The 25565-nt window shown below is 48.9% G+C and overlaps 8 protein-coding genes across 8 annotated transcripts; 3 read left to right on the top strand and 5 right to left on the bottom strand.

The window, feature by feature from the left end:
- Positions 1 to 1432: 1432 nt before the first annotated feature.
- On the top strand, positions 1433 to 4016 carry BDR25DRAFT_337902 (long-chain fatty acid transporter-like protein; the record flags this gene model as incomplete). Its single annotated transcript, XM_033693235.1, has 5 exons — positions 1433 to 1483; positions 2259 to 2504; positions 2552 to 3477; positions 3538 to 3969; positions 4001 to 4016. The coding sequence occupies 5 exons, from the start codon at positions 1433 to 1435 to the stop codon at positions 4014 to 4016; spliced, it is 1671 nt and encodes a 556-aa protein (XP_033540224.1).
- Positions 4017 to 4886: 870 nt separating this feature from the next.
- Positions 4887 to 6537, bottom strand: BDR25DRAFT_337901 (NAD(P)-binding protein). The gene is made up of 6 exons (XM_033693234.1): positions 6353 to 6537; positions 5953 to 6204; positions 5709 to 5886; positions 5569 to 5657; positions 5328 to 5448; positions 4887 to 5217 (listed from the first exon to the last, which is right to left on the bottom strand). The coding sequence occupies exons 1-6, from the start codon at positions 6443 to 6445 to the stop codon at positions 5042 to 5044; spliced, it is 909 nt and encodes a 302-aa protein (XP_033540223.1). The 5' UTR covers positions 6446 to 6537; the 3' UTR covers positions 4887 to 5041.
- Positions 6538 to 6825: 288 nt separating this feature from the next.
- Positions 6826 to 11012, bottom strand: BDR25DRAFT_298180 (uncharacterized protein). Its single transcript, XM_033689052.1, has 5 exons — positions 10108 to 11012; positions 8251 to 10060; positions 7984 to 8198; positions 7175 to 7920; positions 6826 to 7122 (listed from the first exon to the last, which is right to left on the bottom strand). Exons 1-5 carry the CDS (start codon positions 10966 to 10968, stop codon positions 7053 to 7055), a joined length of 3702 nt encoding a protein of 1233 aa, XP_033540222.1. The 5' UTR covers positions 10969 to 11012; the 3' UTR covers positions 6826 to 7052.
- A 2058-nt stretch (positions 11013 to 13070) lies between these two features.
- On the top strand, positions 13071 to 14465 carry BDR25DRAFT_298177 (uncharacterized protein; the record flags this gene model as incomplete). The annotated part of the gene is made up of 6 exons (XM_033689051.1): positions 13071 to 13217; positions 13280 to 13466; positions 13524 to 13700; positions 13768 to 13982; positions 14091 to 14219; positions 14271 to 14465. 6 exons carry the CDS (start codon positions 13071 to 13073, stop codon positions 14463 to 14465), a joined length of 1050 nt encoding a protein of 349 aa, XP_033540221.1.
- Positions 14466 to 14499: 34 nt separating this feature from the next.
- Positions 14500 to 15407, bottom strand: BDR25DRAFT_362918 (uncharacterized protein; the record flags this gene model as incomplete). Its single annotated transcript, XM_033696650.1, has 6 exons — positions 14500 to 14580; positions 14646 to 14731; positions 14779 to 15107; positions 15138 to 15181; positions 15215 to 15326; positions 15355 to 15407. The coding sequence occupies 6 exons, from the start codon at positions 15405 to 15407 to the stop codon at positions 14500 to 14502; spliced, it is 705 nt and encodes a 234-aa protein (XP_033540220.1).
- Positions 15408 to 16320: 913 nt separating this feature from the next.
- Positions 16321 to 21112, bottom strand: BDR25DRAFT_362916 (uncharacterized protein; the record flags this gene model as incomplete). Its single annotated transcript, XM_033696649.1, has 15 exons — positions 16321 to 16466; positions 16510 to 16570; positions 16620 to 16698; positions 16757 to 16860; positions 16904 to 16925; positions 16960 to 17040; positions 17076 to 17115; positions 17206 to 17386; positions 17568 to 17684; positions 17717 to 19987; positions 20093 to 20386; positions 20472 to 20659; positions 20716 to 20854; positions 20901 to 20995; positions 21103 to 21112. 15 exons carry the CDS (start codon positions 21110 to 21112, stop codon positions 16321 to 16323), a joined length of 3828 nt encoding a protein of 1275 aa, XP_033540219.1.
- A 1526-nt stretch (positions 21113 to 22638) lies between these two features.
- On the bottom strand, positions 22639 to 23802 carry BDR25DRAFT_384675 (uncharacterized protein; the record flags this gene model as incomplete). Its single annotated transcript, XM_033697895.1, has 2 exons — positions 22639 to 23034; positions 23113 to 23802. 2 exons carry the CDS (start codon positions 23800 to 23802, stop codon positions 22639 to 22641), a joined length of 1086 nt encoding a protein of 361 aa, XP_033540218.1.
- A 405-nt stretch (positions 23803 to 24207) lies between these two features.
- On the top strand, positions 24208 to 25534 carry BDR25DRAFT_362913 (uncharacterized protein; the record flags this gene model as incomplete). Its single annotated transcript, XM_033696648.1, has 11 exons — positions 24208 to 24336; positions 24392 to 24399; positions 24459 to 24603; positions 24637 to 24687; positions 24756 to 24825; positions 24867 to 24921; positions 24988 to 25014; positions 25041 to 25056; positions 25108 to 25281; positions 25332 to 25476; positions 25506 to 25534. 11 exons carry the CDS (start codon positions 24208 to 24210, stop codon positions 25532 to 25534), a joined length of 849 nt encoding a protein of 282 aa, XP_033540217.1.
- Between the last annotated feature and the right edge of the window lie 31 nt (positions 25535 to 25565).

The raw sequence follows: 25565 nt of genomic DNA, 5'->3' as shown, positions 1-25565 counted from the left end.
GCCTGCTCTATGACAGGGTCCAAAGGCCTCAACATGCAGCCACCACTACAAGAAAGCGCTGGTTCCGATTAAAAGTAGCGCCAATTTCTAGTTAACGTGGTACTCAATTCTGATTTCATCGGAAGCAGGTGACCATATTATAAGAAGTAGCTCTAGATGTTCTAAATGGACCCGCAATGAAGGCTCTCTCAATCCACTAGCCAACACCAAAACCACTCCCTGAACCCCTCAATTCCGCCGACACACCCACCACAACATGCTCTCCCCTCTCCTCTCACACCTCATCAAATCACCAGGCACGCCATGTACAACATGAGCATGGACGGATTTGCCTTGGAAACGGGTTGAACGGCTACTATCCGTGGCCTGGTCTTTGATATCTTCTCTTCAGGCAGATTCTTCCCCTGCGGTTACATAAATGAAAGGCCCCTGCTCATGTCAATCGGACAAGGCACATTTTTGAAAAGACGAAACCTAAATGTTGACAATAGCGCGCTTCAAATTTGGCTCGCGTTTCTTAAAATATTTACGGGTAATATATGAGTGGCGATTAACGATACTTAACATTGGCCATGCAACACAGAAAGCAACAGACAAGCACTAAGATGCATACCTCCGGGAGCCCCACCAAAAAATGATCGGACTCCTTCAAGAGTTCAGTGGGCAGTCGGGCATCGGCGTCGCCTACCAAAAAAAATGTGTTCTGCATTAGACGCATCTACTGGATTTTCGCCTTGTGTGCTCTCTTCTTTCATTTCGGGATAACTATTTTTGTAGGCAGGGTGTTGTGAGATGGATTTGATAAATCAAAGGTGGCTGTCAGTGAGCGTCGAGCACCTCTTGTCGAGGTACCAATGGGCTTACTTTGGCTACCGCAAATCTCAAATTCGATTTCTTCCTTGTACAGTTCGAGGCTCCGAAAGAATATCACCCCCTACGGGACAATTTGTCGGAAAACAGAAGCACGCCAATCTCGTCCATGCTATCCAGTATCGCAGCTTGATATGCCACGATCACAGATTCGCGAACCGGACGTAAGCACTCCCGCGTGGCTACGGACGATTGACAGAATCAAGAGGTATTAGTAAAAGTAATGGATACTCATCCTTAATAGCCTCGATTTGCCTGCCAACATAGATTTGCGCGTTTATATAGGGTCATAAAAGCCTAGATCATGTCTCTTGACACTATGTTATCCACAAAGCTGTCCACGACGGAGCGCAGCTTTTGGTAGTCTCTGTTTAGCATCTCTACCCGGATCTAGAGATCTAGTGGGAACAGAGGTTAATGCGCCGTTGCATAGATCGAGATCTATGTGCATTGGATGTATACGGGTCACTGAATGATTCCGAGGTTAGTCGCTAACCTCTTGCACTCATACTGAGGCTCAATGTGGAAAGTTGTCCCTATCCAATAGGATCCCATCACAAGTATGACGCGCTACTATCAGCGAGATACAGCATCCTTGAACTACCAGGATTCCGTAGGGATGAGGAAAGCTCCCCATCTCTTAAGTATCCACTTACTAAGCCAAACCTAAGAATGTCGGGTACCCAAACTGTCCGCTCGAAAAAATCGGATATAAGAGCTCAGGTGCAACCTTTCCCTAGTTGGTAAAATGCGGGGCGTACGTACAGTGGCGTTCATTAGCCACACAAACGTCGCAGATCACTGGTCCCTTCCTTGACTTCATTTGCTGACTCGTCCAAAGACATCAACCTCGGCGGTTCAACAAACCCCCCTCTCCCTCGCCTCGGGAACCTGTGTAAAACATAAGCTATACTCGGGAGAGGCACGCTTAGTTAGCGATGGATTTCCGGTTTTTGAACCTCAATCTTCTGTTCGTTGACTGCTGGGTTAGAACTGGAGGGGAAGTATAGAATTAGATACATTCGGCTGTAGACTGTTTGCTTTGCGTGTTAAAGAGGAAGCTCTTCTCTATTAGCGAGGAAGGAATAATGCCATGTAAGCATCCCCAATATGCCCCCTTCCTACCTTTGTAGTCAAACATACGCCACACGACTCCAGCTCCTTCTAACACAATCCCGCGCTCAGTCCCCATTCTCGCCGCCGGGGCCGCCGGCACCGCAGCCCTAGCCGCATACCTAAACGCCAAATACCACATCCTCTACGACCTCCAGAACGATCGAGGCGGGCTCTCCCCTAAGCAAGAGAGCCTTGACTGGATTGCTTCTCGTGCCGCCCAAAAGCGCGTTCTAACGTACCACATCTTCGAAGACCAAGCCCTAAGGAAGCAGCCAAACCACCCGTTTCTGATCTTTGAGGGTAAGACGTGGACGTATCGACAGTTCTTCGAATATGTTACGAAGGTCGGGAATTGGTTGATGAATGAGTTGGGAATAAAGGTTGGAGAAATTGTGGCAATAGATGGGGGGAACTGTGCCGAATATTTGATGTTGTGGTTTGCGTTGGATGCGATTGGTGCTGTTATTAGCTTTGTTAATTGGAATTTGACGGGTGCTGGCTTGGTGCATTGCGTGAAGGTATGTTGACTTTCTGCTAGATGTCGAAAAGGATCTGACGGGAAAAGCTTTGCGAGAGCAGATACCTCATCACTGACGCAGACGTCCGAAATAATGTCGAACCGTCCCGGTCGGAACTCGAAGATCTGGGGGTGAAGATCCATTATTATGATCCTTCTTTCTTCGCCTCGCTCAAAGACAATACTTTCATACCAGAGTACCGACGAGAAAACGTCACCATCGAATCTATCCGAGGGCTCATCTACACATCCGGTACCACTGGGCTTCCCAAGGGAGTGATAATGAGTACCGGCCGGGAGCTCCTTGTTGGCCAAATGACTGCCAATTACCTAGGTCTAAAACCCCAGGATCGTATTTACACGTGCATGCCTCTTTACCACGGTGCTGCTCACAGCCTTTGTACAACGCCCTCCATTCATGCGGGTTGTACAATTGTTCTTGGTCGAAAGTTCAGCCACAAGACGTTCTGGCCTGAAGTCGCGAAGTCACAAACGACGATAATCCAGTATGTTGGAGAGCTGTGTCGGTATTTGCTGAACGGACCCAAGAACCCGTATGAAAGAGCTCATTGCGTTAAAATGGCCTGGGGCAATGGTATGAGACCCGACGTGTGGGAGCCCTTCAGAGAGCGGTTTGGCATTCCGATAATCAATGAGCTGTATGCTGCTACGGACGGGTTAGGAGCGACATTCAATCGCAATGCCGGTCCATTTACCGCGAACACAATCGGCCTCCGCGGAGCCATCTGGAACCGGAAATATGGAAATCAAGAGGTCCGGGTGAGAATGGATGTCGATACTGAGGATATCATGAGAGACAAGAATGGGTTTGCTGTACGATGTGGAACTAATGAGCCGGGACAAGTGCTTCATAGGCTGACACCTGAGCTATTGGTCGGGGTCCCTGGATACTATAATAATGACCAGGCGACAGCGAACAGGAGAATTACCGATGTCTTTGAGAAGGGGGACATGTGAGTGCCATGGCCTGGGTTGTCTCCTCAACCGTAGTTTGGAGCTGACAAATGTGATAGGTGGTTTAAGTCCGGCGATATGATGCGACAGGACGAACACGGGCGTGTTTTCTTCGTCGACCGCCTCGGGGACACATTTCGCTGGAAATCCGAAAACGTGTCCACGAACGAAGTTGCCGACATGATTGGCAAATTCCCTCAAATCGCCGAGACAAACGTCTACGGTGTGTCCGTACCCGGATACGATGGACGCGCAGGAGCTGCTTGTATCGTCCTGGCAGACGGCGTGACGGAATCGACTTTCGACTTCCAAGCCCTCGCCACTCATGCAAGAGCCGTGCTTCCTGGATATGCCGTCCCGCTCTTCCTACGGCTGACTTCCGCATTAGAATATACTGGGACTCTTAAGATTCAAAAAGGGAGGCTGAAGCGAGAGGGCGTGGATCCAGATGCTGTGACGGGAGCAGACAAGATCTACTGGTTGCCACTAGCGTCAGATAGATATCTGCTCTTTGAACGGAAGGATTGGGGGGCGATAAAGAATAAGAGTGTGAGGCTGACTTGATGCTGTGAGCCTTGGATAGACAATAAATTGGAAATAGCCTCTTTAAACGTTGTGCCTTGCAAAAAGCTAGTTACAGTCAGAATTTCAACCAATAACTAGAAGCTCTGCGCATGGCTTGCACTGCCAAGCCCCTGGCACACACACATATAAAAAGAACGAACAAAAAACGGCAAAACTAGAAATTGAATTATAATTTAACCTAAAGAAGGTGTCACTAAAAACAAAGATACTAGAAAGAAACAATGCAGTTCACTGCAGAGAATCACTGAGTTGCATAAGTATATCCCTTGTTTTAGCATTGCAGTACCTTGTCACGACCAGGCTCCTGAAAGAAATTGACTGTAACCAGCTTTTTTTGCAAGGCACAATATTAGATGTGACTTGGTGTCGAGTTCGTAAATGACTATTGCTATCATAGTCCGACCGTTAAGATAAGTGGTGCTACAGGTTCAAGTTTCACAAAAGAATTTACATAGTTATATTAGAAGAAACGGTGAGGAGGTGGTGGCTGAGGTGGATGGATTTCATCAGCTGTATCATGAATAACGTTGTGGCTTGGAAGGCGCCCGGGTGGGATTGCTGACTAGGCGTGAGTAGTTAGCCCACGCACCCTTCACACGAGACTGCTTCTCATTTGTGATTGTGGACAAGTGATTGAAGTGTTTGTCTGGGTGCGGCAGGATATCCATTCCCACTCACTTCAGACCAAAATCCTCTCAGAGGTACAAATACAAATACAAATACAGATACTCAGTCTTAAGGAAAGAAAGAGTGAAGCACTTGGTCTCGTCTTACGCTCCGTTTCAATGAACATAGTGCCTACATACATACCTAAACCTGCTTCCGCAAAACTCCACCTTGGCCTTCTATATACATCCCCACCGAGCACACGCCTGCGTGCTTATACACGAAAGCCCGACTCGATCCGTCCCTAATACGACATCAAGACCTTAAGCTCCAAGCCCTCATCACCCACACAAACCCACCAATCTACCCAGATCACAAATACCCCTCAACAACCTTCTCGCAAACCGTCCACAGCTTCTCGGCCGCCCCATCGCCAGCTTCTGAGATGGGAGAAATTGCTTTCTGCAGCCCTGTGTTGTAGTTGCCGATGCGACCCCATGGAATGATGTAGCATCCATTTTTGGCTGGGGTTATGTCGGGGGACCAGCCTGGATTGCTTGTCAGGGGATGTAGTTGGGGGCTTTGGGAAGATTAAGGATAGGTTAAATGGTGAAGGGTGAGGCAGGCGAAGAAGGAGAGAAAAAAGGAATAGACTTACCAGCGTAAAGTTCAGTATAAGCACCGCATTTGACGGGGTAACAGATAGCCTTCGCAGCCATGAGTTCCATCCATCCCGCATGGCGAGTGAGTTCGGAGGCTAGGTGGCCGGGGTTGAAACTCTGATTGAATTAGCACCCGGTGTCTCCTAAATCTCATCTCATCTCATCTCATCTCATCGCTTCCCTTGCGGGGTGTGTGCTGTGTTGGTTTCCTGGAGATGATACGATAGAAACACTCACATTTGAAATAATTCCCTCCCCACCCCACCTTTTCGCGCCCTCAACCCCCAACATCACATTCGCAATCTTACTCTGGCCATATAAAACCTCTGTCCTGAAATCCCCCTTCACTCTCCTCACCCCTTCCCCTACACCCTCACCATCCCCATTCCCACCGTCAACAAAAACAACACCGCCCTTCGGCCCCATTATCTCAATCGCAAAACTTGCCGCCCACGTCACCCTCACAGTCCCCGTCTCTACGGTCTTCGCCGTACTCCGCAGCACTGGCAGCAACAACTTCGTAAACAAAAAAGGGCCATAAACATTTGTCGCCGTCTGCAGATCATATCCTTAGAGAGATATCGAGCCCGCAGGCGGAATCATAACGCCCGCATTATTAACCAGGACATCTAGGCGCTCCTCTTTCGCTAGGAAGGCAGAGGCTGATGCAGAGATGGTGCTCAGGTCCGCAAGGTCGAGGGACAGGAATTCGAGACGGCCGCGGGACGCTGGGAATGTAGATTGCAGGGATTTGATGGCAGTGGAGGCCTTGGAAGCAGAGCGACCGGCAATGTAAAGAGTGGCGTTTTTGGGGTAGAGGAGTTTGGCTAGTTCGAAGCCGATGCCCGTATAGCCGCCAGTTATGATGTAGACCTGGGGTTGAGAGTTAGGGAGTAGAGAAATATGAGCATAAGATATGTTTGAGAGTGCAATTGACTGGGTCTGACTGTTGAGAGGAGAAATAACAAAAGAAAATATCACCGAAAGGGTTAAAGAGAACATAAAAAGGTAAGCAACAAACCTTGCCAGTTAAATCCGGTAAATCGTTTTCCGTAAATGTAGGCTTCGGGATGAAATAAGTCTGGTCCCAGAACGCTGAGAGTGTCTGTCCCATCTTGCTTTCCTTTCGCTAACGCTAAGTTAGCGTTTCCATGGAGCCAAAGTGAGGGAGATCTGTTTAAGTGACAATATAAGAGTGAAGAGGAGAAGACAACGTTTCAACCATTAAAAATTGAAAAAACGAGCGAGAAGTACTTTCCAGCTTGCTGGCGTACCTTTCTAGTCGTACCGTGATGGGGCGTCCCTGCTGGAGATGGTCTGATAATGGAGATGAGTCTCAACGCCGAACCGTCAGCCGAGGCCAGAAGTCGGGTCCGAATTGGCGTAGTCGGAGATCGTCAAAGTGCAAGTAGCACTCATACGCGTGTAAGTGTTAATGCAAGAGTATCTCGCGGATGGCAAAGAAAGCCGCTGTTACACATCATTAACCCCCAAGGATATTCGGACGAAGTGCGGGGCCAACATTGAGGGCGAATTAACCCTATTTGGTCAATAAGCTGGTCTGTGCTTAGTATGAACTCTCCAAGTCACTGCCGAAGATAACAAAATTTCCCAAGAAGGATGTAGATCCAATTCTGTTTGGACCTATTTCATGAGTAATGAAACGCAATATGTAATAGGAAAAGAGAACCAACGCTGCTTATGCATCATCATCCAAGGCTTCATTTTATCATTACATCCGGGAAGAGAACTTGCAATATCTCATCTAAAAGGGTGAAGGCGAGGTGAGTACTGCACGGATGTTAGTTCTGGCGCGTTACACAAAAAAATACGTATGACATACTTAAGCCTTTTGTTGTTTACCGTTGCGAGAAGTCTCCTGCTCGCAGCCTGTGCATTACTTCTCCCAACTACACTAGCCGCTAGTTCGGGCACTAGAGTTGCCAACACGACACCAGCTTCGTTCATGCTCTTCGCTCTTTCCGCCGCCGTTCGCTCTACAGGAGGTTTCAGGTGGCCGCCTGGCCACATGGTGTCTTTCAGTGTGTCGATATATTGAGCGATCTTGTCCTCAGACAGGAACGACTTTGCATTTTCGCGGACTTTGCGTTCAATCGTGCCACCGAGAAGTTGGTGCAATACTACGACAACAGCGCGTCCGCGGAGCCAGTTATTCTCACGGTTCAGCTCGAAAGTCTCCAGAAATAAATCACAGATTGGCTTCACGAACGGCTCTAGTTCTTTATTTTCAAACGCGAGGAGCTCGGCTTCGGCCTCAGCGTCTGTGCCTGGGTCCATACCTAATACAGTGGAGGTGGGAAGAACAGGAGGAGCTGTTGTGCCGTTAGATGCGAGCTGGTTTGTTGCTGCCGATATTATGTTTTGGCCAGCGACAGAAAGCTGATCAAGCACGGGTATGTTGCCGAGAAACTCTTCCATGCCGTCAGCGACGGAATTGTAGATCCTGGTGACGAAGTCGCGGCCATGGGCTGCTTGCGAGGAATCTGGATCAATGGGCGAGATAGCTTGCTGAGATAGGAACGCGCGGAGTTCGCGGCTGCGGCACACTGCAGGTATAAGGAGGAGTTCCTGTAACAACCCCGCGGAGTTAGCACAACACTCCCATGGTGGCTGACAGCCACAGTGACATACCCTAAGATACTTTTCCAATCCTAGCCGCCGCTTATGCAAAAAATCCTTTTGAAGCTTGAGCACCATCTGGCGCCTCGGGAACTCCAAATTCCGAGTTTGTGGAAACTTTGCGCGAAGGCGCTTATGGAGTTCATGGAATTCGCTATATCTCCGCGTAATAACCCATGCAGCCGCAGGCATCTGATCGCCCGCGCGTCTGCGAACCTCGATCACATCTGAGCGATAGAGTCAGTACCCTGGTCCGTGGAGAAAGCTTAATTGACTTACACATGGCGAACTCCTTCCCATCTTCTTCGTTACCGACCATGATGGACTGAATGAAGACTGTGGCGCGACCATACAAGCTATTGTCGCTTTCTTGGACAATGTACTGCTGTCGCTGCAATTCCTTCCTCTGGATTTCTCGTTGTAAGCTGGCTTTGGACTTGCGCAAAATCCTGAGTTCGGCGGCATTGTTCGTTAGTTCGGCCTTCGAGGTCAGGGAATTCACAATTGACTCCTGCGTGACTAGACGTTCAATCTCTGCTGTGAGTGCGTCGATAGCCTCTGCTAAGCCAAGATCCCCAGGTGCTGCTTCGTGGATTTCTTCCTCCCCGCCCTTGTCGTTATTGTTCGTGTCCTCAATCTCGTCTTCAAGAAATTTCTCTTCATCGTCGCCGAAGAGATCATCGTTAAAAACACCGCGGGTTCTAGGCTCACCTACAAGTCCAAGAGACGCTATGCTAGGCTTCTCTTTGTCTTTCTTTTGCGTTGTGAATGGCATCGGCGAGTTGGCTCGAGGTAACTCTAAGGACCCTCTCATCGAGTCGTTGTCTTGAGGTGAATTCAAATTTGGGTCGTTGAACAAGGAACCTTCTGGCTCATCACCCATGATGTCGTTTAATGCTGCTTGCATCGCGTCAACAACTCTCGAGTTATTACCGTTCGGTCGAGCCGTCTCGGGGTCAGAATCCAGGCTTGCGGTTGAGTGTGCCAAGAGGTCGCTATCATAGTCATCATCGAAGAGAGGTGCGCGCGCAGGGGTATTGCCGTCCAAAGATCGCCGAGGTGTTGGGTCAGCATCCTTAATCTTGATTTGACTTTTAATATCAGTAGACGACGCTACTGCTCTCCGCAGGTCAGGGGCCTGGAGTGAAGGATGCTTAGTTGCGGATGCGGCCCGAATTATTTTTCCAGGCACAGCGGCAGGGGGGTCATCTAAAGTTTGTGCCACGACTCTGATCTTAGCAGGGTTTGGGGCACTCGCAGCTTCATCCATGGCCAACCATTTGTAATATAGGTCAGACTTCTTGAATATTCGGAAATGAGGCTCCTGCAGCTCATCGTACGCTGCAGTCTGAGCCTGAAGAAGGGCACGGCGAGCATTGTAGTAATGTTGAGGCGTCGCGGCTCGGCCTGCTTTAAGAAATGCATTGACTGCTTGACTTGCTTCCGGGAGGATTTTGAGTTCGGGCTTCGAGAGATATGCTTCATTGATTTGAGCAAGATCTGCTCGATCAGAGTCTTTCCAGGCCGCTAATGAGCCGACGTGTTCGGCGGGTTCATCGGTATCCTGCTCTAGTGGGTTTCGAAAGCTGTCAACAACGATCCAGAATTGGACCAGGCGCATGAGGTTTAGACGATCCATGTACTCCATAAAGCATGAAAGCCCCGAAGCGTCGTACAGCACTTCTCGCAACGAAGCAGTTTCGAATTTTGATGATGTTCGTTTATGCTTTGGCTTTTCTTGAGTAGCTACTTTCGCTCGGACTGATCCACCAGCACTCAAGTTTGCAACTTTTTGATCCAAGATTCGCCTTGCAGTCTCAAGGCGACGAAGGTAAATGGGGTCTTGCCCTTCCGCAGCAGAATCCTTCCGCAATTGGCTAGATATCTCGGTTCGGAAGCGCCGAGCATCTGCCAAAGTGTTGGCCTGCCGGATAGCTCTGATGAATCGTTCAAACTTGCGCTCACTGTCGTATGGGGACAGCTTTGGGAACTGGACATTCTTGGGCGGCTTTGGTGATGCGGGGGTCTGTTCATCAAGAGCGGCACGCAGTTTGCGGACAGTCTTTCGTTCTTGTAACAGTGTTCGTCCCTTCGTAGAGTCAGTACTCGGCTTACTTCGACGGTGGATTTCCTTACGTATCCCTCCATTAGCTGGTTCCAGGTGTCCGGGTCCGCCAGCACCTGCATCACGGGAGCCAAGACTGCGCATGCCACGAGTTCCTTGATCAGAACATTAACAGCAGGACTAGTAGTCATATTTCTGGGCATGACTTTTGGTAACAGTCCAGCAACGATGCTTCGAAGATGCTGTTGCTGAATGAGGTTGGTGTTCGAATATGCAAGAGAGGCCGCGGGATGCAGATGGCCATCTTTGTACTTGGCTGCAATTGCCATATCAAGCTCGTCTGATTCTGTGACATTGCGTGACAGTTTCCGGCCACGCACAGCACGCTCCGCTTCGTAGGCAGCCTTCAGGTGGTCAGTGATCAAGGGCATCATCCTCGACACGACTGTTTCCACCATGTCCACCGCGAGGATCCGGTCGCTGATGTCGCCCAACGCAGCTCTGACGGCACGATCGACCTCGTTCACAAATGTCGGGCTCTTGCTTATATTGCCGTACCATGTTTTGACAAAGTCGCGGAGTATCAGGCCGATCAGCACGTCGATGCTGTCGGACACGACGAAGGATGAGGGGTACACGGGCTCCATCATATACATACGGCGCTTAGTGAGGGCCTCCCTCTCAGCCCTCCACTGCGCTGGGGCGAGGAAGGCGACGTGCCTTGGGCCGTATACATCAGCGTCGGCATCCTGACGCTCGATGCTCCAGGCGGTGGTGAGCGTGAGCCATGCTTGCAGGGCGAGGACGGCGACCACACCGACGATGAAGGCATATGGTAGGTACCGTAGGCCCGGCAGCCAGTGGGTGACAAACCCCCAGGCGACAAAGACAGTAACGGCGGCGAGAATCACATCTCTACGCTTCAGGGCCATAGTCGTGCGGGCAACGCCCGATCCGGCATCTTGGTTTGATGTTTGAAATGGGCTTGCTGGAGACGACCACGACCCGCAGCGAGTCTGTCCACACTTTTCGTGCACGGGCCGCTGTCACTGGGAGTGCCGAATTCTGGCCGAACTCGTGCACGCGTCCAGAGAGCTCGTTCCCTCCACCATCCCAGCGTCCGCTCCTCCTTGTGAACTCCATCCCTAAATCTCCCGCCATTCCCTTCACGATCGGCACTGCGTCTCTAGTGTGGGGTGTTCCAACATGAATCCCCCAAGATCGTACGAGCCCGTAGTCTCTGGACCACCCTGCCACACCTACTAAACGCGCCAATCTGCCCCTTCAATGCGGCCCGCACTTCCTTTTTGATACGACCCTCTTCTCCGGGTCATCTTCTTTAGTTCTCTCCGGCCTCAACTACGGCCTGCGATATTCGCCACGCTGCATCAGGCCGAGGCAAGCTCAAGAAGTCTTCTGGAAAAGATGCATGGATGAGCATCCTCTATTGCCTCGTCCGTCCCTCTGCCCTTTGATTCGTTCTATTCTTTATGGCATGATTGAGCCAATCCTTCCGCGCTCTGAATGGCTGGCGAGTGTCTCAAGGCCTGTTAGTTGTAGAGACTATCTCTAGCAGACAAGACATGCCCTCCTCGAAGAGAGAAGCGTCAGGAGAGAAGAGGCTGGCACCCGTCCCGCCCAATTGCTTCGCAAATTGAGCGTTGCAGTGGTTCTTCAGCTATGATACACCTTTTAGAATCTAGCCTTCTCTCCAAGCACCGTCTAGCCCTATATGCAGCGCCAAGTCATTGCCCCTCGAAAATGTCACCAAAGTGGTTTTTCAGCAGTGATAGACCTCTCAGGACTTAGCCGCGATCTGCAAGCAGTGTCGATATTGGAAAATTGTCCGACTGGATACCTCAATTCCCGTTCTACAATATTTTCTTTTTTTCAAAGGATCAGCTGCTCTCGTGTTATCCTGAATCTCTCCTCAGTGAGGCATCTCCATCACCTGAGGAACCTTGACTGAACATCACCGTTAAATCGAAGAACGATGCACGAGGCTTGATCAAGATGCTTGGCACTAACCAGAGCCAGGGCCCCCACAGACTCGTGTTCTCAAAGAAGCTCAGGTCTCAGAAGTCCTGGAAATGTCCGGGACATCAGCGAGGCAATCACATTGGCCAGGCTGTTGACGAGATGCTTTTTCTCGAGCATCCTGCCCCAGCTTTCTCCACCACAATTGACCATTTCCGGTCACCTGCGGAGGCGCTCCAGACTATTGTTCCTGCATGCTTCTCAGTCTCCATCAGCCACCAGCCACTAGCCTCTCTGAAGCACTTGCAGACGAGTGTGGCGTAACGCATCGCATCGCATCGCATACGAAATATTCCGGGAGTGGGAGACAAGCTCGTGCATTCCAGATGCTCTCCTATTCAAAAAAAAGGACAGTTGGGGCTCGTGGAGACATGTTCTTTAGTTCTATGAGAACGCCGTGCGCCACAAGTATCGAAGCCGTGCCGCCCCGAACGGAAGCTCAAACATGACTCCGCGCTCCTTCCTTCAGGGCAAGAATCATCCCACCCATCCTCGGTTAGGGATCGTGGGAGGCACCGGAAGTCTAATTTTGACAGCTCTCCATCCTCGTCCAAGAAGGTGTGGCGTTGCGCTTGAATCGAGCTTGTTGATCCAACAGCTCGGAATACGTGCAGTGTGCATGCGCAATTCGCAGAATAAGGTATCACCAGTGACTGGACTGTTTGTGGGTACCCAATAGTCTTCCCGAATCCCCTGGTCCCTTTTCGGGCTGGCAGTTTCGAGATTATGAAGTTGGGGGGATGCAGGGTTCACTATTTTTTTGCTTTTCCGGCCGAGCAACGCTCAAGATAAGGCTCTTGGGAGCAACGGTCTCTGTGCGATATCGAGACGGTTTATGAAATTCCTTCTTGCATCCCCATTCCCGATCGGGTGGTGTCGATAACATCGTCTCCGTATAATATGAAGCAAGAGACGTTTATGAAACGGCACATTGAAGACGGCATGTTCGATTTCTTGATACCTTTCACATTCATTTTCTGAAATTCTTTACTACAACATGGCCGATATAGAGTTAGACATCCTTGACAAGGCAGTGCTCTCAGCACCAGCTCATGCCCATGAGATTAGGGTTCTCAACACGGTCATAGCTGTGGTCTCGGTGTTGAGCATCATTGGAGCAGGATGGATTGTCATGAGTTTCTGCGTACGTGAAGCCACTGCGTTCGATCCTCAGCACGAAAACCTCTTTGCTAACTGTTTGTTTAGTTGTTCAAACAAGTCCGAACGTTTCGCCACCAACTCATCCTCGGACTAGCGATTTCGGATTTCTTGATGGCGGTCAACTTTCTGTCATCTTGCGCAGTCAACCTCTCTGGTCACATTCTCTCAGATCCGCGACAGAAGACATTTTGTAGTTTTAATGGCTTCATGACTCAGTTCTTCGTGGTCCAAAGTAAGTTCTAATGTCCCTGATCAATTATCGATCGACATGAGCTTACCCGCGTGATAGCAGACTACTGGGTGCTCGTCATTGCCGTTTCTACCTTTCTCATCTTAGCAAACTACAAGCTTCAGTCGACGTGGATCCAAGAGCATCGTATCGTACTATGGTGCTTGCCTTGGGGATTTTCCGCACTCTGGGCAACCCTAGGACTTGTAATTGGAGGATATGGAGATATCGGTGCTTGTCCGTTCACCTTTCTCAAACCTCCACTCCGTATCGTTATCATCTTCTTTGGCTGACTGGTATTCAGGGTGCTGGTTCACTAGCGATCGTGTTCGCCTCCTAGTCAACTTTATCCCACGTTGGTTCATCATCCTCATCATCCTCGGCCTTTATGTCCATCTCTACCGCCTCATCTACAAGGCCCACAATCGATTTATGAGTTTCAACGACGAAGCTTCGCCACACTCCCTTTCGCCAGAAACAGAGTCCGTGTCCTCCACGCGTCGAATTGGCCGGCCTTCTGTATCCATGAATATGGGAAGCAAAGACATGGATATTGAACGCAGCGGTGGGTCGTCCACCCCGGCTCCAGGACGAACGCACGTCCGAAAGCCCTCTCCAGTCCTCAAGAAGATGGCATATCAGATGATGTCGTATCCTCTGGTGTATATGATTATATGGACAATTCCTACCACGATTCGTATATACCAATCTTCTACTGGCAAAGCGGCTCCGTTCGGAATAGCGACAGTAGATAAAGTAAGGATTACTCGTACATTTCTTCCACAACGTACCTGACTTATTAATTAGGCCTGCATCGTAGTCCAAGGCTTCGCCGATGCCATCATTTACGGATTGAACGAAACATCACTAGGCGCCTGGCGCGACCGATTCCAAAAGATGCCGCCCACAGCTCCAGCGCCTCCTCAACAGCGACATTTTGCTGTCAACGTGCAACACGATATTGTTGTGGAGCGCAGTTCGCGCATGTCTCCTACTGGATAGACATTCGCTCTATCTTTTTTTTTATGTTTTGCATCTATACTGGGCGGTCATTTACTCCAAAATTTTGAAGCTTGGTTCGAGAAACCCGAGTATCATCGCGTTTAAGTTTGCTCAGCTATGAAATCCGTCCCCACTAAACAAGCTTTTCCTCGTTCGTTTATCTTTAGCAAGTAAGCAAACAATGCATTGCCTTGAATCTGTGTTTCGGTTTTCAAATTGGTACGTCCGTGTTAATGCGCTCTGCGTTGAGGGAATGATGTTCATCGCTGGGAGAGCAGAGGAACGGTCTCAGGAAATTCCGTCTAGTATAAACCACTACTACCTGACAACCGATCTCGGGCTACTACAATAATATACACCCACACAGTCGAATACCTCCCCAAAAACTTTCGTTTTACGCTTTCCCAGGCACGCATATAATCCATGATTCTGCCACATCCAACATTCTCCTTTCCCTCAGTACGCAATTTTGAGCAGTGCTTTTTAATGACTCTGGATCCCACGAAGCTCTTTACGGGTAAGCTGACTAATTCTGCGATCTTCATCGCCGTCGTTGATGTTTTCGCTGCCGAGAGAGTCAGTAGTTCAGGCGTTGGGAGGCAGGCTGAAGAGGTACATAATTGCCCTCCCTCTGCCGAGTTGCTCAACACCCATCACACTGTACGACACCACAATTGCCCTTGCACTTGCGCTTGTTCTTCCGGACAACCAGTCAGCTACAAGCGTTATCGAGCAGTGAACCATCATACATCCATAAGTATCCGCCGACATCGAACTCTCCGGCTCTCTATATCCATGAGATGGAGAGCCAATGGGGTAAATAGGTCGACTGCACCGGAATACCTTTTACTACAACCGGAACTGGCGACACCTGCTGTGATAGTTAGACCTGTTATCAGATTGAAGGGCTGGGATGTTGGTGTGCATGCGAGGGATTAGCATACATGGATTCACAATTAGGATAAATATCTGGGTTGCGATGGGCGGGCGATGGAAGTTGATATCTACGTCGAGTCAGACTGGATTCTGAATCAGGTAACGTCATGATGACGACGGAAAGATAGGGGTTAACTCTAGGAGTAAGGCACGCTTTAGATAGTCAGATCTACATATGAGCATAGACACAGATAAATAAGTTAAACTGGAATTCAAGACTGTCTTATTTTCTGCCTTTGCACATCCTTCTACGCCCTCTTCCCTCACCCACTCCCACCCCCTTCACTCTATTAGCAGGCCGCACAACACCCTATCCCGCCCTTACCTCTATCTCCCCTTTGACCATACACATCTTACTTACCGCCGTATTTCGAATAGAAAAGAGGGGAAGCGCAACGTACCGGACGGGGCGTTGAAAGACGAGCTTAATCGTACATTCTAATACCTTCTCTTCTATGAACGATTATGAGGTAGTAAGAATACATTTCTATGGCGGTTGTTACTGAAAGACTCATTCGCCTTCAGCTAATAAGAATTGCTTAGCTGACGGACTAAAAAGCAAAGCTAAAGTGGAAAGGAAACTAAAAAATTACGACTAAGGTGCATCCCTGCGTAGCGAGACACCCTATGTGGCGAGACAAATGAGGGGTACTTTGACTTTTAGCAACTAGAAAACGCATCCGCACAACAAATATTGCTATAATTTAATAAAAATAATCTGCTGTAGCTAATACTAAATGTCTATAATCTACTCTTTCCTGAATATTACTGTCGCATTGTCGCCTCTGAGCCTAATTTATACAGCACCTTCTTTTATATTATAACAGTCCTCCCTCCCTATGGCGCTAATGTTAGGTTTTTATCGCTCTGAATTTTCGTAGAATACTCCTATCTAAGCCTTAGAACCTCCCTCTACTGCTTAGAAGTTATTATTAGCCTGGAGTGCGCTGTCGCGGGCAAATTCATGCTGAGCTGCCATGTCAATTGGTACTTCCAGCGGAAGCGAACCACTAATTCTGGCTAATGCGAGATGACTCCGCGGGTAATTTACTATAAGATCTATGGCTGTGCAGATCGTGCAAGCGCTCGGAATATTAGTAAACCCGACTTAGGATTGGGAGCAGCGCAGTGAGGGCTGGCGCTCGTTTAGTCAGCCAACACATGTCAGTCTCACAACTTGGCATCCGCCCCTCAGCCTTAGCCATGCCTCCCGTCAACCAACTCAATTCTCTGAGAACACATATAGAATTCGCCACCCCGCAAGGTCAAGGCCGGTGCGGGTCGGCCGTCCTCCCTGCTAGCGGTGGCAAGAACCCGTACCGCCAAAGTACCTGTTACAGCGGCATCTTGCTTACAAATAAGCTTCTGGATCATACAGCGACATGTCGGCAATAGGGTAGCTAAATGTACTGTATGCTCGAATTACGTTGTGTTGTAAAAGCACGTTGTCGTCAGCAGCCTAAGCAATCATCTGCTCGGGGTCTGCTAAAGAAGCCGCCCACCGTCGACGAAGACATATTCGCCCTTGGTTCAACCATATATTATCTTGTCACGGGACAAGTACCATATGAAGAGCTTGCCAACGATGTCGTCGAAAAAATTATATGGCTGTAGAGTTCGCTGATTTAACGGACGCGCTCTGTCGAGAAGTCATCCGGGCCCGCCGGGAGGAACGAGCTGCGTCGGCTTGGGCTGTCCGTCAATTCGTGAGCGGCTTATCACAAAGTCTTGAAACTCCGGAAATTAGTACGGCAGAAAAGAGGATGAATGGAAAGATTTCACACTCATTTAGAAGTGCTCGAACTTAGTGGCATAAGCCAGAATTGTTCAACTTCCGCCCTAATCATCGAGATGAATGGTACTCCCAGCCTTAGTTGTCGAACGTCATGGGTAAATCTTCGATTACAATGGATACTGTAACGTAAACATGTTAAATTTTCATGGATAGGGGGCAGAATGTAGCCTATGATCATCGCTAATTGTGGCTTAAGTGTAGACAAGACCCAGAAGTAGCTAAAAGCTTAAACTGCTAGTGCTAAGCTCAATACACTTCTTTAATTCTATAAGAGTTAGTGCGTTTATTTTAGCATATTCATTATAACTTGATAACAGAAATCATGCTTAATAGAAAATTATGCTTGGTAAGAGATGATGAAGTATGGGAACCTTCTTAATTGAATATAGCAAGAATTTCAGATAACAATAATCCATCTTCCCGACCGGTCCGCTGCTGCTTGGACGGCGCAATCCTCGCAGCAAAGGCTTCCACGAATCATCAGCTTCCTGTCATGTGTCCGACGTCCTGCAGCAAGCACGGCTAACCATCGTGATCTTTGGTCGTTTTTGACAAGTATTACTACCAGACGTTCAGGAAACATCGCTTTGTGATCCTCAAATGTATCATCACCCCACGTCCAATTGCCCGCTGAAGTGGCCACACCCATGCCGAGAACCGCTTCGTCTTTTCGTTTTTTCGCGCTTTGCCCCTCATCAATTCTATTATTGCATTCGCGTTCACACTGTGAGGCTAGATAAGCGTCCCATAAGGTTTCATGTAAGAAGCGGTACCCGAGAACGCGCTGGAACGGCAGGGGGTTTCCATGTTGGTCTAAGTGCTCCGAATGAATGCCTGTGGCTTTCACCAATACGTGGAAACCGTCTAAACGGGATCCAACATACTCTTTCCAGCTTTGTACTGGAGAGATGCACCTTGGTTGGTAGGATTTCGTTCCACGATCCGAAACAGAGTTAAACCTCGGGGTCGGGAGTGGTCTTAGGTCCATGACGGCACCATCTAGAACCCGGGGCTTACGCTCCAGAGTTTTGGACCTCGTTGGTACCCCCTTGAATATGAATACGCTCTCCGGATCCACCATAGCCGGATCTGATTCACCATAAACAGGAAGACTGACCGTCCACCCAAAGTCGCTTATCATGAATACACCACGATCCCGCGCGCGAAGGTCGAGGCTTTTCGAGCCTAAAAGTAGACCGCTGAGGTGACCGTAGATGTCAAGATGCTCCAGATCAATGGTGTCGCAATCTCGGGAGATTTTATCGGTAAAATTGCGAATTTTGTGTCTTGGACCTCCATATGCCAACTTTAACTCAATACAGGTATCCAGGTTCGGTACTCGAGCCAGACACACAAGAGTAGTGGCTAGCGTAACCAAACTGTCCATAGTAGCAGAATCTTTGGCGCTAGATAAGTGTAGGGTTTTCAATCGTTTCTCTAGTGCCAGTGGGAGGGCAAAGTTCAACCAGTACGTATCCTGCTGCATCATTTCACAGAATTTCTCTACGCTCTCCTTGAGAAAGCGGACCCTATCCTTGCGATCTATGGAGTAAGGGCTCCCGAATAAAATGCTAGCCGCGTCAAAGATCTGGGAATTGATAGGGATGGTAGATTGAGGTCGAGTTACCCGGTGCTCATATGGATCCCGTACTCGCACAAGTCGATGGGAGATTTGACCGGCCAGGGCGACTACGAACTCGGTCGCTTCAACTAAGAACGCATTATCAGGCCCGTGAATGAAGGTGTCGACCGGCTCATTTAGGAGTCTACATAGTGTGATGGTTCCGTATCCCCTAAGTTGGAGACGTTCCAGGACTTCGACTTTTCTGTTGCTGAGAAGTTCAGGGTCCGGCGATAGTATCAGTTCACGTTCTTTTGAATAAAGGCATACCGTGGACTCCTCGCCAAGATACTCTGCGTCGTTGAGCCTGACAGTAACGACCGGATTGGGGTTCTCTTTGTTTTCGAAAATCACTTCGTCTTGAGATTTTATATTCTTGATAAGGATACTTAATCCAAGGATGTAGTGGGTCCAGATTATCAGAGCCAAGATGCCCTCTGGTCCGTCAACCTCCATGTACCGCTCTTCGGGCATCCTTTGGACAACGTAGAGAAAATCGAGGCAGTGGAAGAGGATATTGGCCGGCAACCCAAGCAAGTCGCTGTGAGGCTTTCGGATACCCCCAAGAACTCTTCCGAGCCTGGAACTAGCCTGTGTGACATATCCGGACCATCTAAAATCGGAAGTCTCCGAACTGCACGCTTCTAGGGTACGGTATATGCCGTCGACCCCGGGGCTTTCCATTTTGGACAACTTTGCATCGAATCTTTCTGTGAAGCAGTCGCTAAGCGTTGTCGCTAGAGAGCTCCTCTCATGGATCCATCCTAGAAACGAGAGCTGGATGACTGACGAGAACAGTTCGCGATACATCGGATTCTGCTTCCATGTGAGCGTGTGGCCCGCGCCTGTAGAAAGCTCAAGGTTGTCGTGTTCGTTGCCACGATGGATTCTCGTTATCGTAAAAGGCTTTACCACGGCTTCCTGGAAACTTTCCTCGAGAGCCGGTTCGATTCTGCCTCGTCCGAATACTGTAGCTAGGTCCATTTCAACGGTCACGTCTGAACCCGCCTTTCGGACGCTCTTAGCCCAAGAAACCACATCGGAGAGGGCGTTTGTAGCTGCTCCCGTAACCAGTGGCTCGAACAGCCTGGTCAGTTCGACAGAAAGCTGCCAGGGAACCATCACGATTAGATAAGGACCGAGAACGTTCTTCGAGAGCAGTGCTCGACCCTAACAAGAGCAAACAAATGTTATCGTTGAAGCGAGAAGACCGGATCAATTAACAGAGATGAGTAGATCGATTACTTGTATAAACTGATTTTAGATCTGGTTCACGAAAGGCTGATCGGGAAACAGGCTGCAACAGATCCACAGCAAGGCTGAGATGAAGAGTGAGGTGTCGTGCGATGATTGGTGTCCGCCCGCATTGTGGACTGATATATCGGTGAAGCCGCAGTGATAATGCAAGGCTGATTCCTGGTTAAGAGTCGAGGAGCAGGTCTCACGGCAACGATGCCAAAGCCAAAACAGATCTTTTGCTCGGTTTTGTAGCAAAGGGTCACGTGACGCAGCTCCTTCGGGCAGTGGTGTCGCTCGTTCGAACTTAGCTATATCGGCATATTTCGCCGCCTAATGCACCAATGTTAGGAGCACAATGCCTTAAAGGCTGTTATGCGATTATATAAGTCTAGAAACTTCGCAGGCGGCTAGCAACCGGCGGGGCGATCCCGAGCACGCGGCGCAGGCGCCAGGCTCCTTTTGCGGAAATTTCAGAGATACACCCCCCTCCCATGAGCGGACTGCTAGCTCCGCTTAAGAATGTTGCAACTAGCGAATCAGAGTAAGAGTTGAGAGGTGGATATACACGCTGGTTCGTTGTATGAGCCACATGGCCGTGCGACGCTAGCAGTCCGCTCATGGGAGGGGGGTGTATGTTCTAGAAGCTTATTTGTAAGCACGATACGACTGTAACAGGTACTTCGGCGGTACACGAATCTTGCCACCACTAGCAAGGAGGACGGCCGAACCGCGCTGGCACTGACCTTGTGCGAGAGGCGTTGAGAGCTTTTTTGAGAAAGATGATATTTGAGGGTTGCTCTATGCACGTGCTGTGGCGCCCGGATTTAGTTCCCGCGCCCTAGACCGTTGCCGTTTCTGAGCCGGGTTGCTGAGTCACTCTCTTTGGCATTGCTCCCAATCCTGTGGCGGATTTACAGATATTCCGAGCGCTTGTGCGATCTGCACAGCCACAGATCCTTTGGTAAATTACCCCCAAACGATGAGATGTGACGTGCACGGTCAAATTGCATTAGCTAGGGTTAGAGTCTCGCTTCCGCTAGAAGTACCAACCGGCATGGCGACGCTGCATGAATTTGCCTGCAATAGCGCGTGCAAGGCTAATAATGACTTCTGAGCATTAGAGGGAGGTTCAGAGGCTCAGACAAGGCTATTTTGCAAAATTTAGAACAATAAAGACTAATGGTTGACGCTGTGGGGAGAGCAATCTGTTATGCCACGAAAGAAGGCGCTGTACAAATTAAGCTCAGAGACAACGATGCGAACGTAATTTTTTATAGGAATGCATTGTAGACACTTAAAATTAGCTACAGCGTATTATCTTCATAAATCTATAGCAATATTCGTTGTGCGCAGAGGTTCTCCAATTGCTAAAAGTCAAAGTACCCCTCATTTGTCTCGCCACACAGGGTGTCTCGCTACGCAGGGAGGCACCTTACCCTTGAATTGATATTTCTGCCTGCTCTATTAAGCTTTCCTGGCATCTCATCTTACCAGTCAATCAACAACGGAATCAGCCCAAGACGTATATAGCTGCCATCGTATTCCGCGTACGCAACATCAAACCACGCGCTAGCTTAGATCTAAACATTAAAAGTCCATCCCAGCCATCAGTAAGACGTAAGGTTTCCCAAATAAGGTTCTATTAAAGTGTACTACCCAAATTAGGCCTCCCCATATGGTGTTAAAAATTAATGTAAATCAATCCACAACACATACATTTATTCTCCTTCCCTTTTCCTCCAGCAAGGCAGGGGAAAAGAACAGAGGAGAAAATGAGTTTATGTATTGCAATGAGATACACATGTAAAAATGGTACGTGTGCATATTCAGGGCTTCCAACGGGCCGTACTACGGTCCGTACAAAGTGAACCGTAACGGTCACGTGTTCAGTACGAACGTACCGAGTTCGTGAGCCGTACCGTACAATTAATGATGCCCTAGGTACGGTACGTAGTACAGATCGTATTACCCTTTTAGGAAGTTTGTATAGGGGTTCTGGAGGGGTAGGAGGGCTCTGGCGAGCAGGAGGCCTGCGGGCGCTTAAATCTCTTTCTAAGGGGTTTAATCTATCCATCTGCAGTCTGTCGTCTCAAAAATGCCTATTACAGACCATTTTCTATTGCAGAGTTATCTATCCACGCCTCTTGCCGCCTTACAGGCCTCATCTAGTCCTATCTGCTCTTGTTACTAGGGAGAACTAGTTATTTTATAGTTAATTAGACCTTAATCTTGCGTCTCTAGAGACCTATAGTCTTAGCTGTTTTAACTAGAGTACGGCGTACTTTAATCAAATCATACTACTCGTACAGATCACGTGAGCCGTAACAGTTACGATACGTACACCTACCTCTCCTCCTCCCTGTCGTACGAACGTACACAAAATCTCACCCGTACAGGCCTCAAAATCGCCCAATCGTACAGTACTACGCCTCGTTGGAAGCCCTGTGCATATTGTACTTTTGCAAGATGAAGATTAAGAACGCCCCCACGGTCTTTTGAAAGACTCTTCCTCCTATTCTACCAGAGAATAAGATGCTCAAAGACCAGGAATGTTGTTAGCTTAGATTAGGATGTGACACCGTTTACAGATGAGCACGCTGAGCACGATGGGCGAAATAGCGCTTGGTAATCCGGCCATTCTGACACCTGGTACCGGCGGCGATAGGCTGGAAGACAACTTTGCCGTGGTTGCAGAGTCCGAATTGGTCCTCGCCGTTGCAGACGAGGGCGCCGTCGGTGCTGCAAGTGCTACCTCCACCGGGAGTAGCGGGAGGGGCTGATGGAACAACTGGCGGAGCAGCTGATGGGGTAACAGATGAGGCACCACTGGTGGGGGCAGTAACTGTGACGAGGGTGTGAACGGTAGAGGCGATGTTCGGAGGGGCTGAAATCGGGGCACTGCTTGGAGTGGGGGCTTGAGATGGGATTACAGGAGCCGAAGGAACACTGAGTGCTTGAGAAGCCGGTGTCTGAGAAGCCTGAGTTTGAGTATGCTGTCCATTGTTTGGAGTCTGGGTAGCTCTCGAAGTTGGGGCAGCAGTTGAAGGCATGCCTACAGGCAGCTGACCTGCGGCACCACCTGGACAAAGCGCTTCGAAAGGACCGGAACCAATCTTAGTTTTATACTCTCCAGGGTTTTCGAAAATGTAGTCGAAATTTTCGTGGTTCTTACAGGTGTTCAGAGCTACGAGGTTTACGAACACGACATCAGGGAGCTGGTTGAAATCGTCCTGCCCTTCGCTACCACCACTAACAGTGATAGGAGCGCAGTTCATATAGATTTCTCGATTACCGCTATGATTCCACCATAGCCACGCAAACGTTGCTTGGCCATTGGGGAGTTCCTTGGGGACGGTGAATGGAAAGGTGGTGGCTGCGCCACCAACTCCAGGGCAACCACCCTCGATGGAGTAGATGACTTTCCACTTGGAAGACTTCGTAGGCTCCCTGTCAAGTGAGACAGCAAGCTGACAAGAGCCACCACTGTGAACCGCGGTTCCAGAAAATGAAAGAGTCTGCTGAGAACCGACCGCCAGATAGTTCATTTTCTGGATGACGTATGGATCGCCATCACGCTGTTTGCATGGAAAGTTGGAGCCTTGTGGATCGAGGGGAGCGTTGTCGAGGGGAGTGTTGCCAGGTGGGCCGAAGGGAATAGGGTTCGCCAAAATCATGTGAGCGTAGGCAGAAGATGCTATAGTTGATATGACAGTGCCCAAGAGGGCAAGCTTCGCGCCGTAAAGCATGATGATCCTGGACTGGCTAAGAATGGAATTGATCAGATGCGTGGGCGAAGTTGAAGCTGGGTATTAAGGCGCTTTGCTTTGTGTATTGCAGTAGAGATTATTGGGCGTGCGTTTGATGAAGAAGGATAGGTAGAAATACGAAGGGTTTCTTATACCCATTCCAAAGTGGGCAGCTCGCATTATAAATGTATACGCACAATACAATTGAATAGATAATAAGAAAAAGCGCTGTTGGTGAACGTGCAGTAGTTGAAGTAGTGAATGGACCTGTGAGAAACAACACATAGTATTGTACAATAGAAGAAAGTGAACAGGGATCAGTTTTGTCGAAAAACTGAAAGCAAGAGCAGGGAGGATATTGAGGTAGTTCAAGGCCATTGCACCCGACTCGGTTATCTTCGATAAATGGCTGGGGTAACTTTCTTTGATGGTATGAATGCGGAGCGGGTCGATACCTCAACTACGCAATACTGTGAAAATTGTATGCAAGCCATGTTGCTGGAGGCTCAGAGAGAGGCAAGATGTTGCGGTTGGGTGCCACGGGACTTCTCCGTCCTATAAGAACCGCAGGTGTCTAACCTGCGATGAGTATTTGATGTCTGACCCCACTGCAACCTAGAAGCTATCAACAAGGGTTCAATTGTGCATTGAGCAAGTTTTCAGAAACTTTGTGAAGGGTTGTTAGTTAAGAAAATATTAGCCAACTCTGCCTTCGCTATATGGCATGGAAAGTGTCCGAACAACCCAGAAGCAAATTTCTATCGGCAAGTATGGGTCGTCAATCTGAGCATGAAGAAAGTCGTGAAGGAGGACATTCCTTAATACTTCAATCAGTTGGGGTATGGGAGTGACATTAACACGGTTCATATTGCTTTCATGAATGAAGTTCACCACGGAACGCTCAGTAAGTGAATGCTGTATAACTGATGAAATTGGGGAGTGAAAGTGCATAGGTGATTGAAAATGTCATCATGTCAGAAATAGTGGGTGTGGAGGTTGCACGTCAGCAGGCCAACGCTAAAGGTGGGGCAGCTACACGCTAATGCATACTAACGTCTTGGCAGGATTTTGTTGGCCTGATGAAATCTCTGCTGGACTGGTCTCTTCAAATCCTCTTCCGTTCCTGCTACTTACTTACTAGCCATGCAGAACCTAGATTTTAACTTGCTACAACAGACTGCTCAGCCCCAAAATCAAGATGAGCAAGATTGGGTAGGAGTGGAGGACGGAGAAGGTAGTGAGGTTGATGATGAGGTATAAACATGTTCACAATAGGTTAACAAGACGTTGGTAACATGCTATTAGCAAAATCAGGAGCTCACAATTCTTACGTCGTCTGCCGCAGCACCTCTACGTACAGCTAGAATCCAGCAAGCTCAAGTCCTTCCTGAGTATCCGCAAACACTACCTAGAGGGTATACATATTGTGTTAGTACAGATAAGAGGGATATTCAGGAGGTGCTTCAAGAAGCATTAGCAGTGAGCAATATATTCCTAACATGTTCTAAACATCTTTTGCTGACCTTCAGTTTCAATACTGCCGCAAGAATAAAGCGAAGAAGAAAGGCACTACTTGCCTCTACCTGGGCGGCCAGGCTTTGCGGTGGAAATACCAATGCACTGGGGCAAAGTATTGTCAATACCTTGAAAACAGCTTACGAACACGTTCACATTGTCATGCAAGCGCACAACTCTGGGAGGAGCTTCGTCAATATCGACGAACTCCTCTTAGAGAAGAGACTAATAAGAAGAAGAGACACTCT

The sequence above is a fragment of the Lindgomyces ingoldianus genome, assembly GCF_010093535.1.
Source record: "Lindgomyces ingoldianus strain ATCC 200398 unplaced genomic scaffold BDR25scaffold_60, whole genome shotgun sequence".
Classification (NCBI taxonomy): Eukaryota; Fungi; Ascomycota; class Dothideomycetes; order Pleosporales; family Lindgomycetaceae; genus Lindgomyces; species Lindgomyces ingoldianus.
The sequence above is the reverse complement of the archived record's forward strand: the minus strand, read 5'-3'. Positions and strand labels throughout refer to the sequence as shown.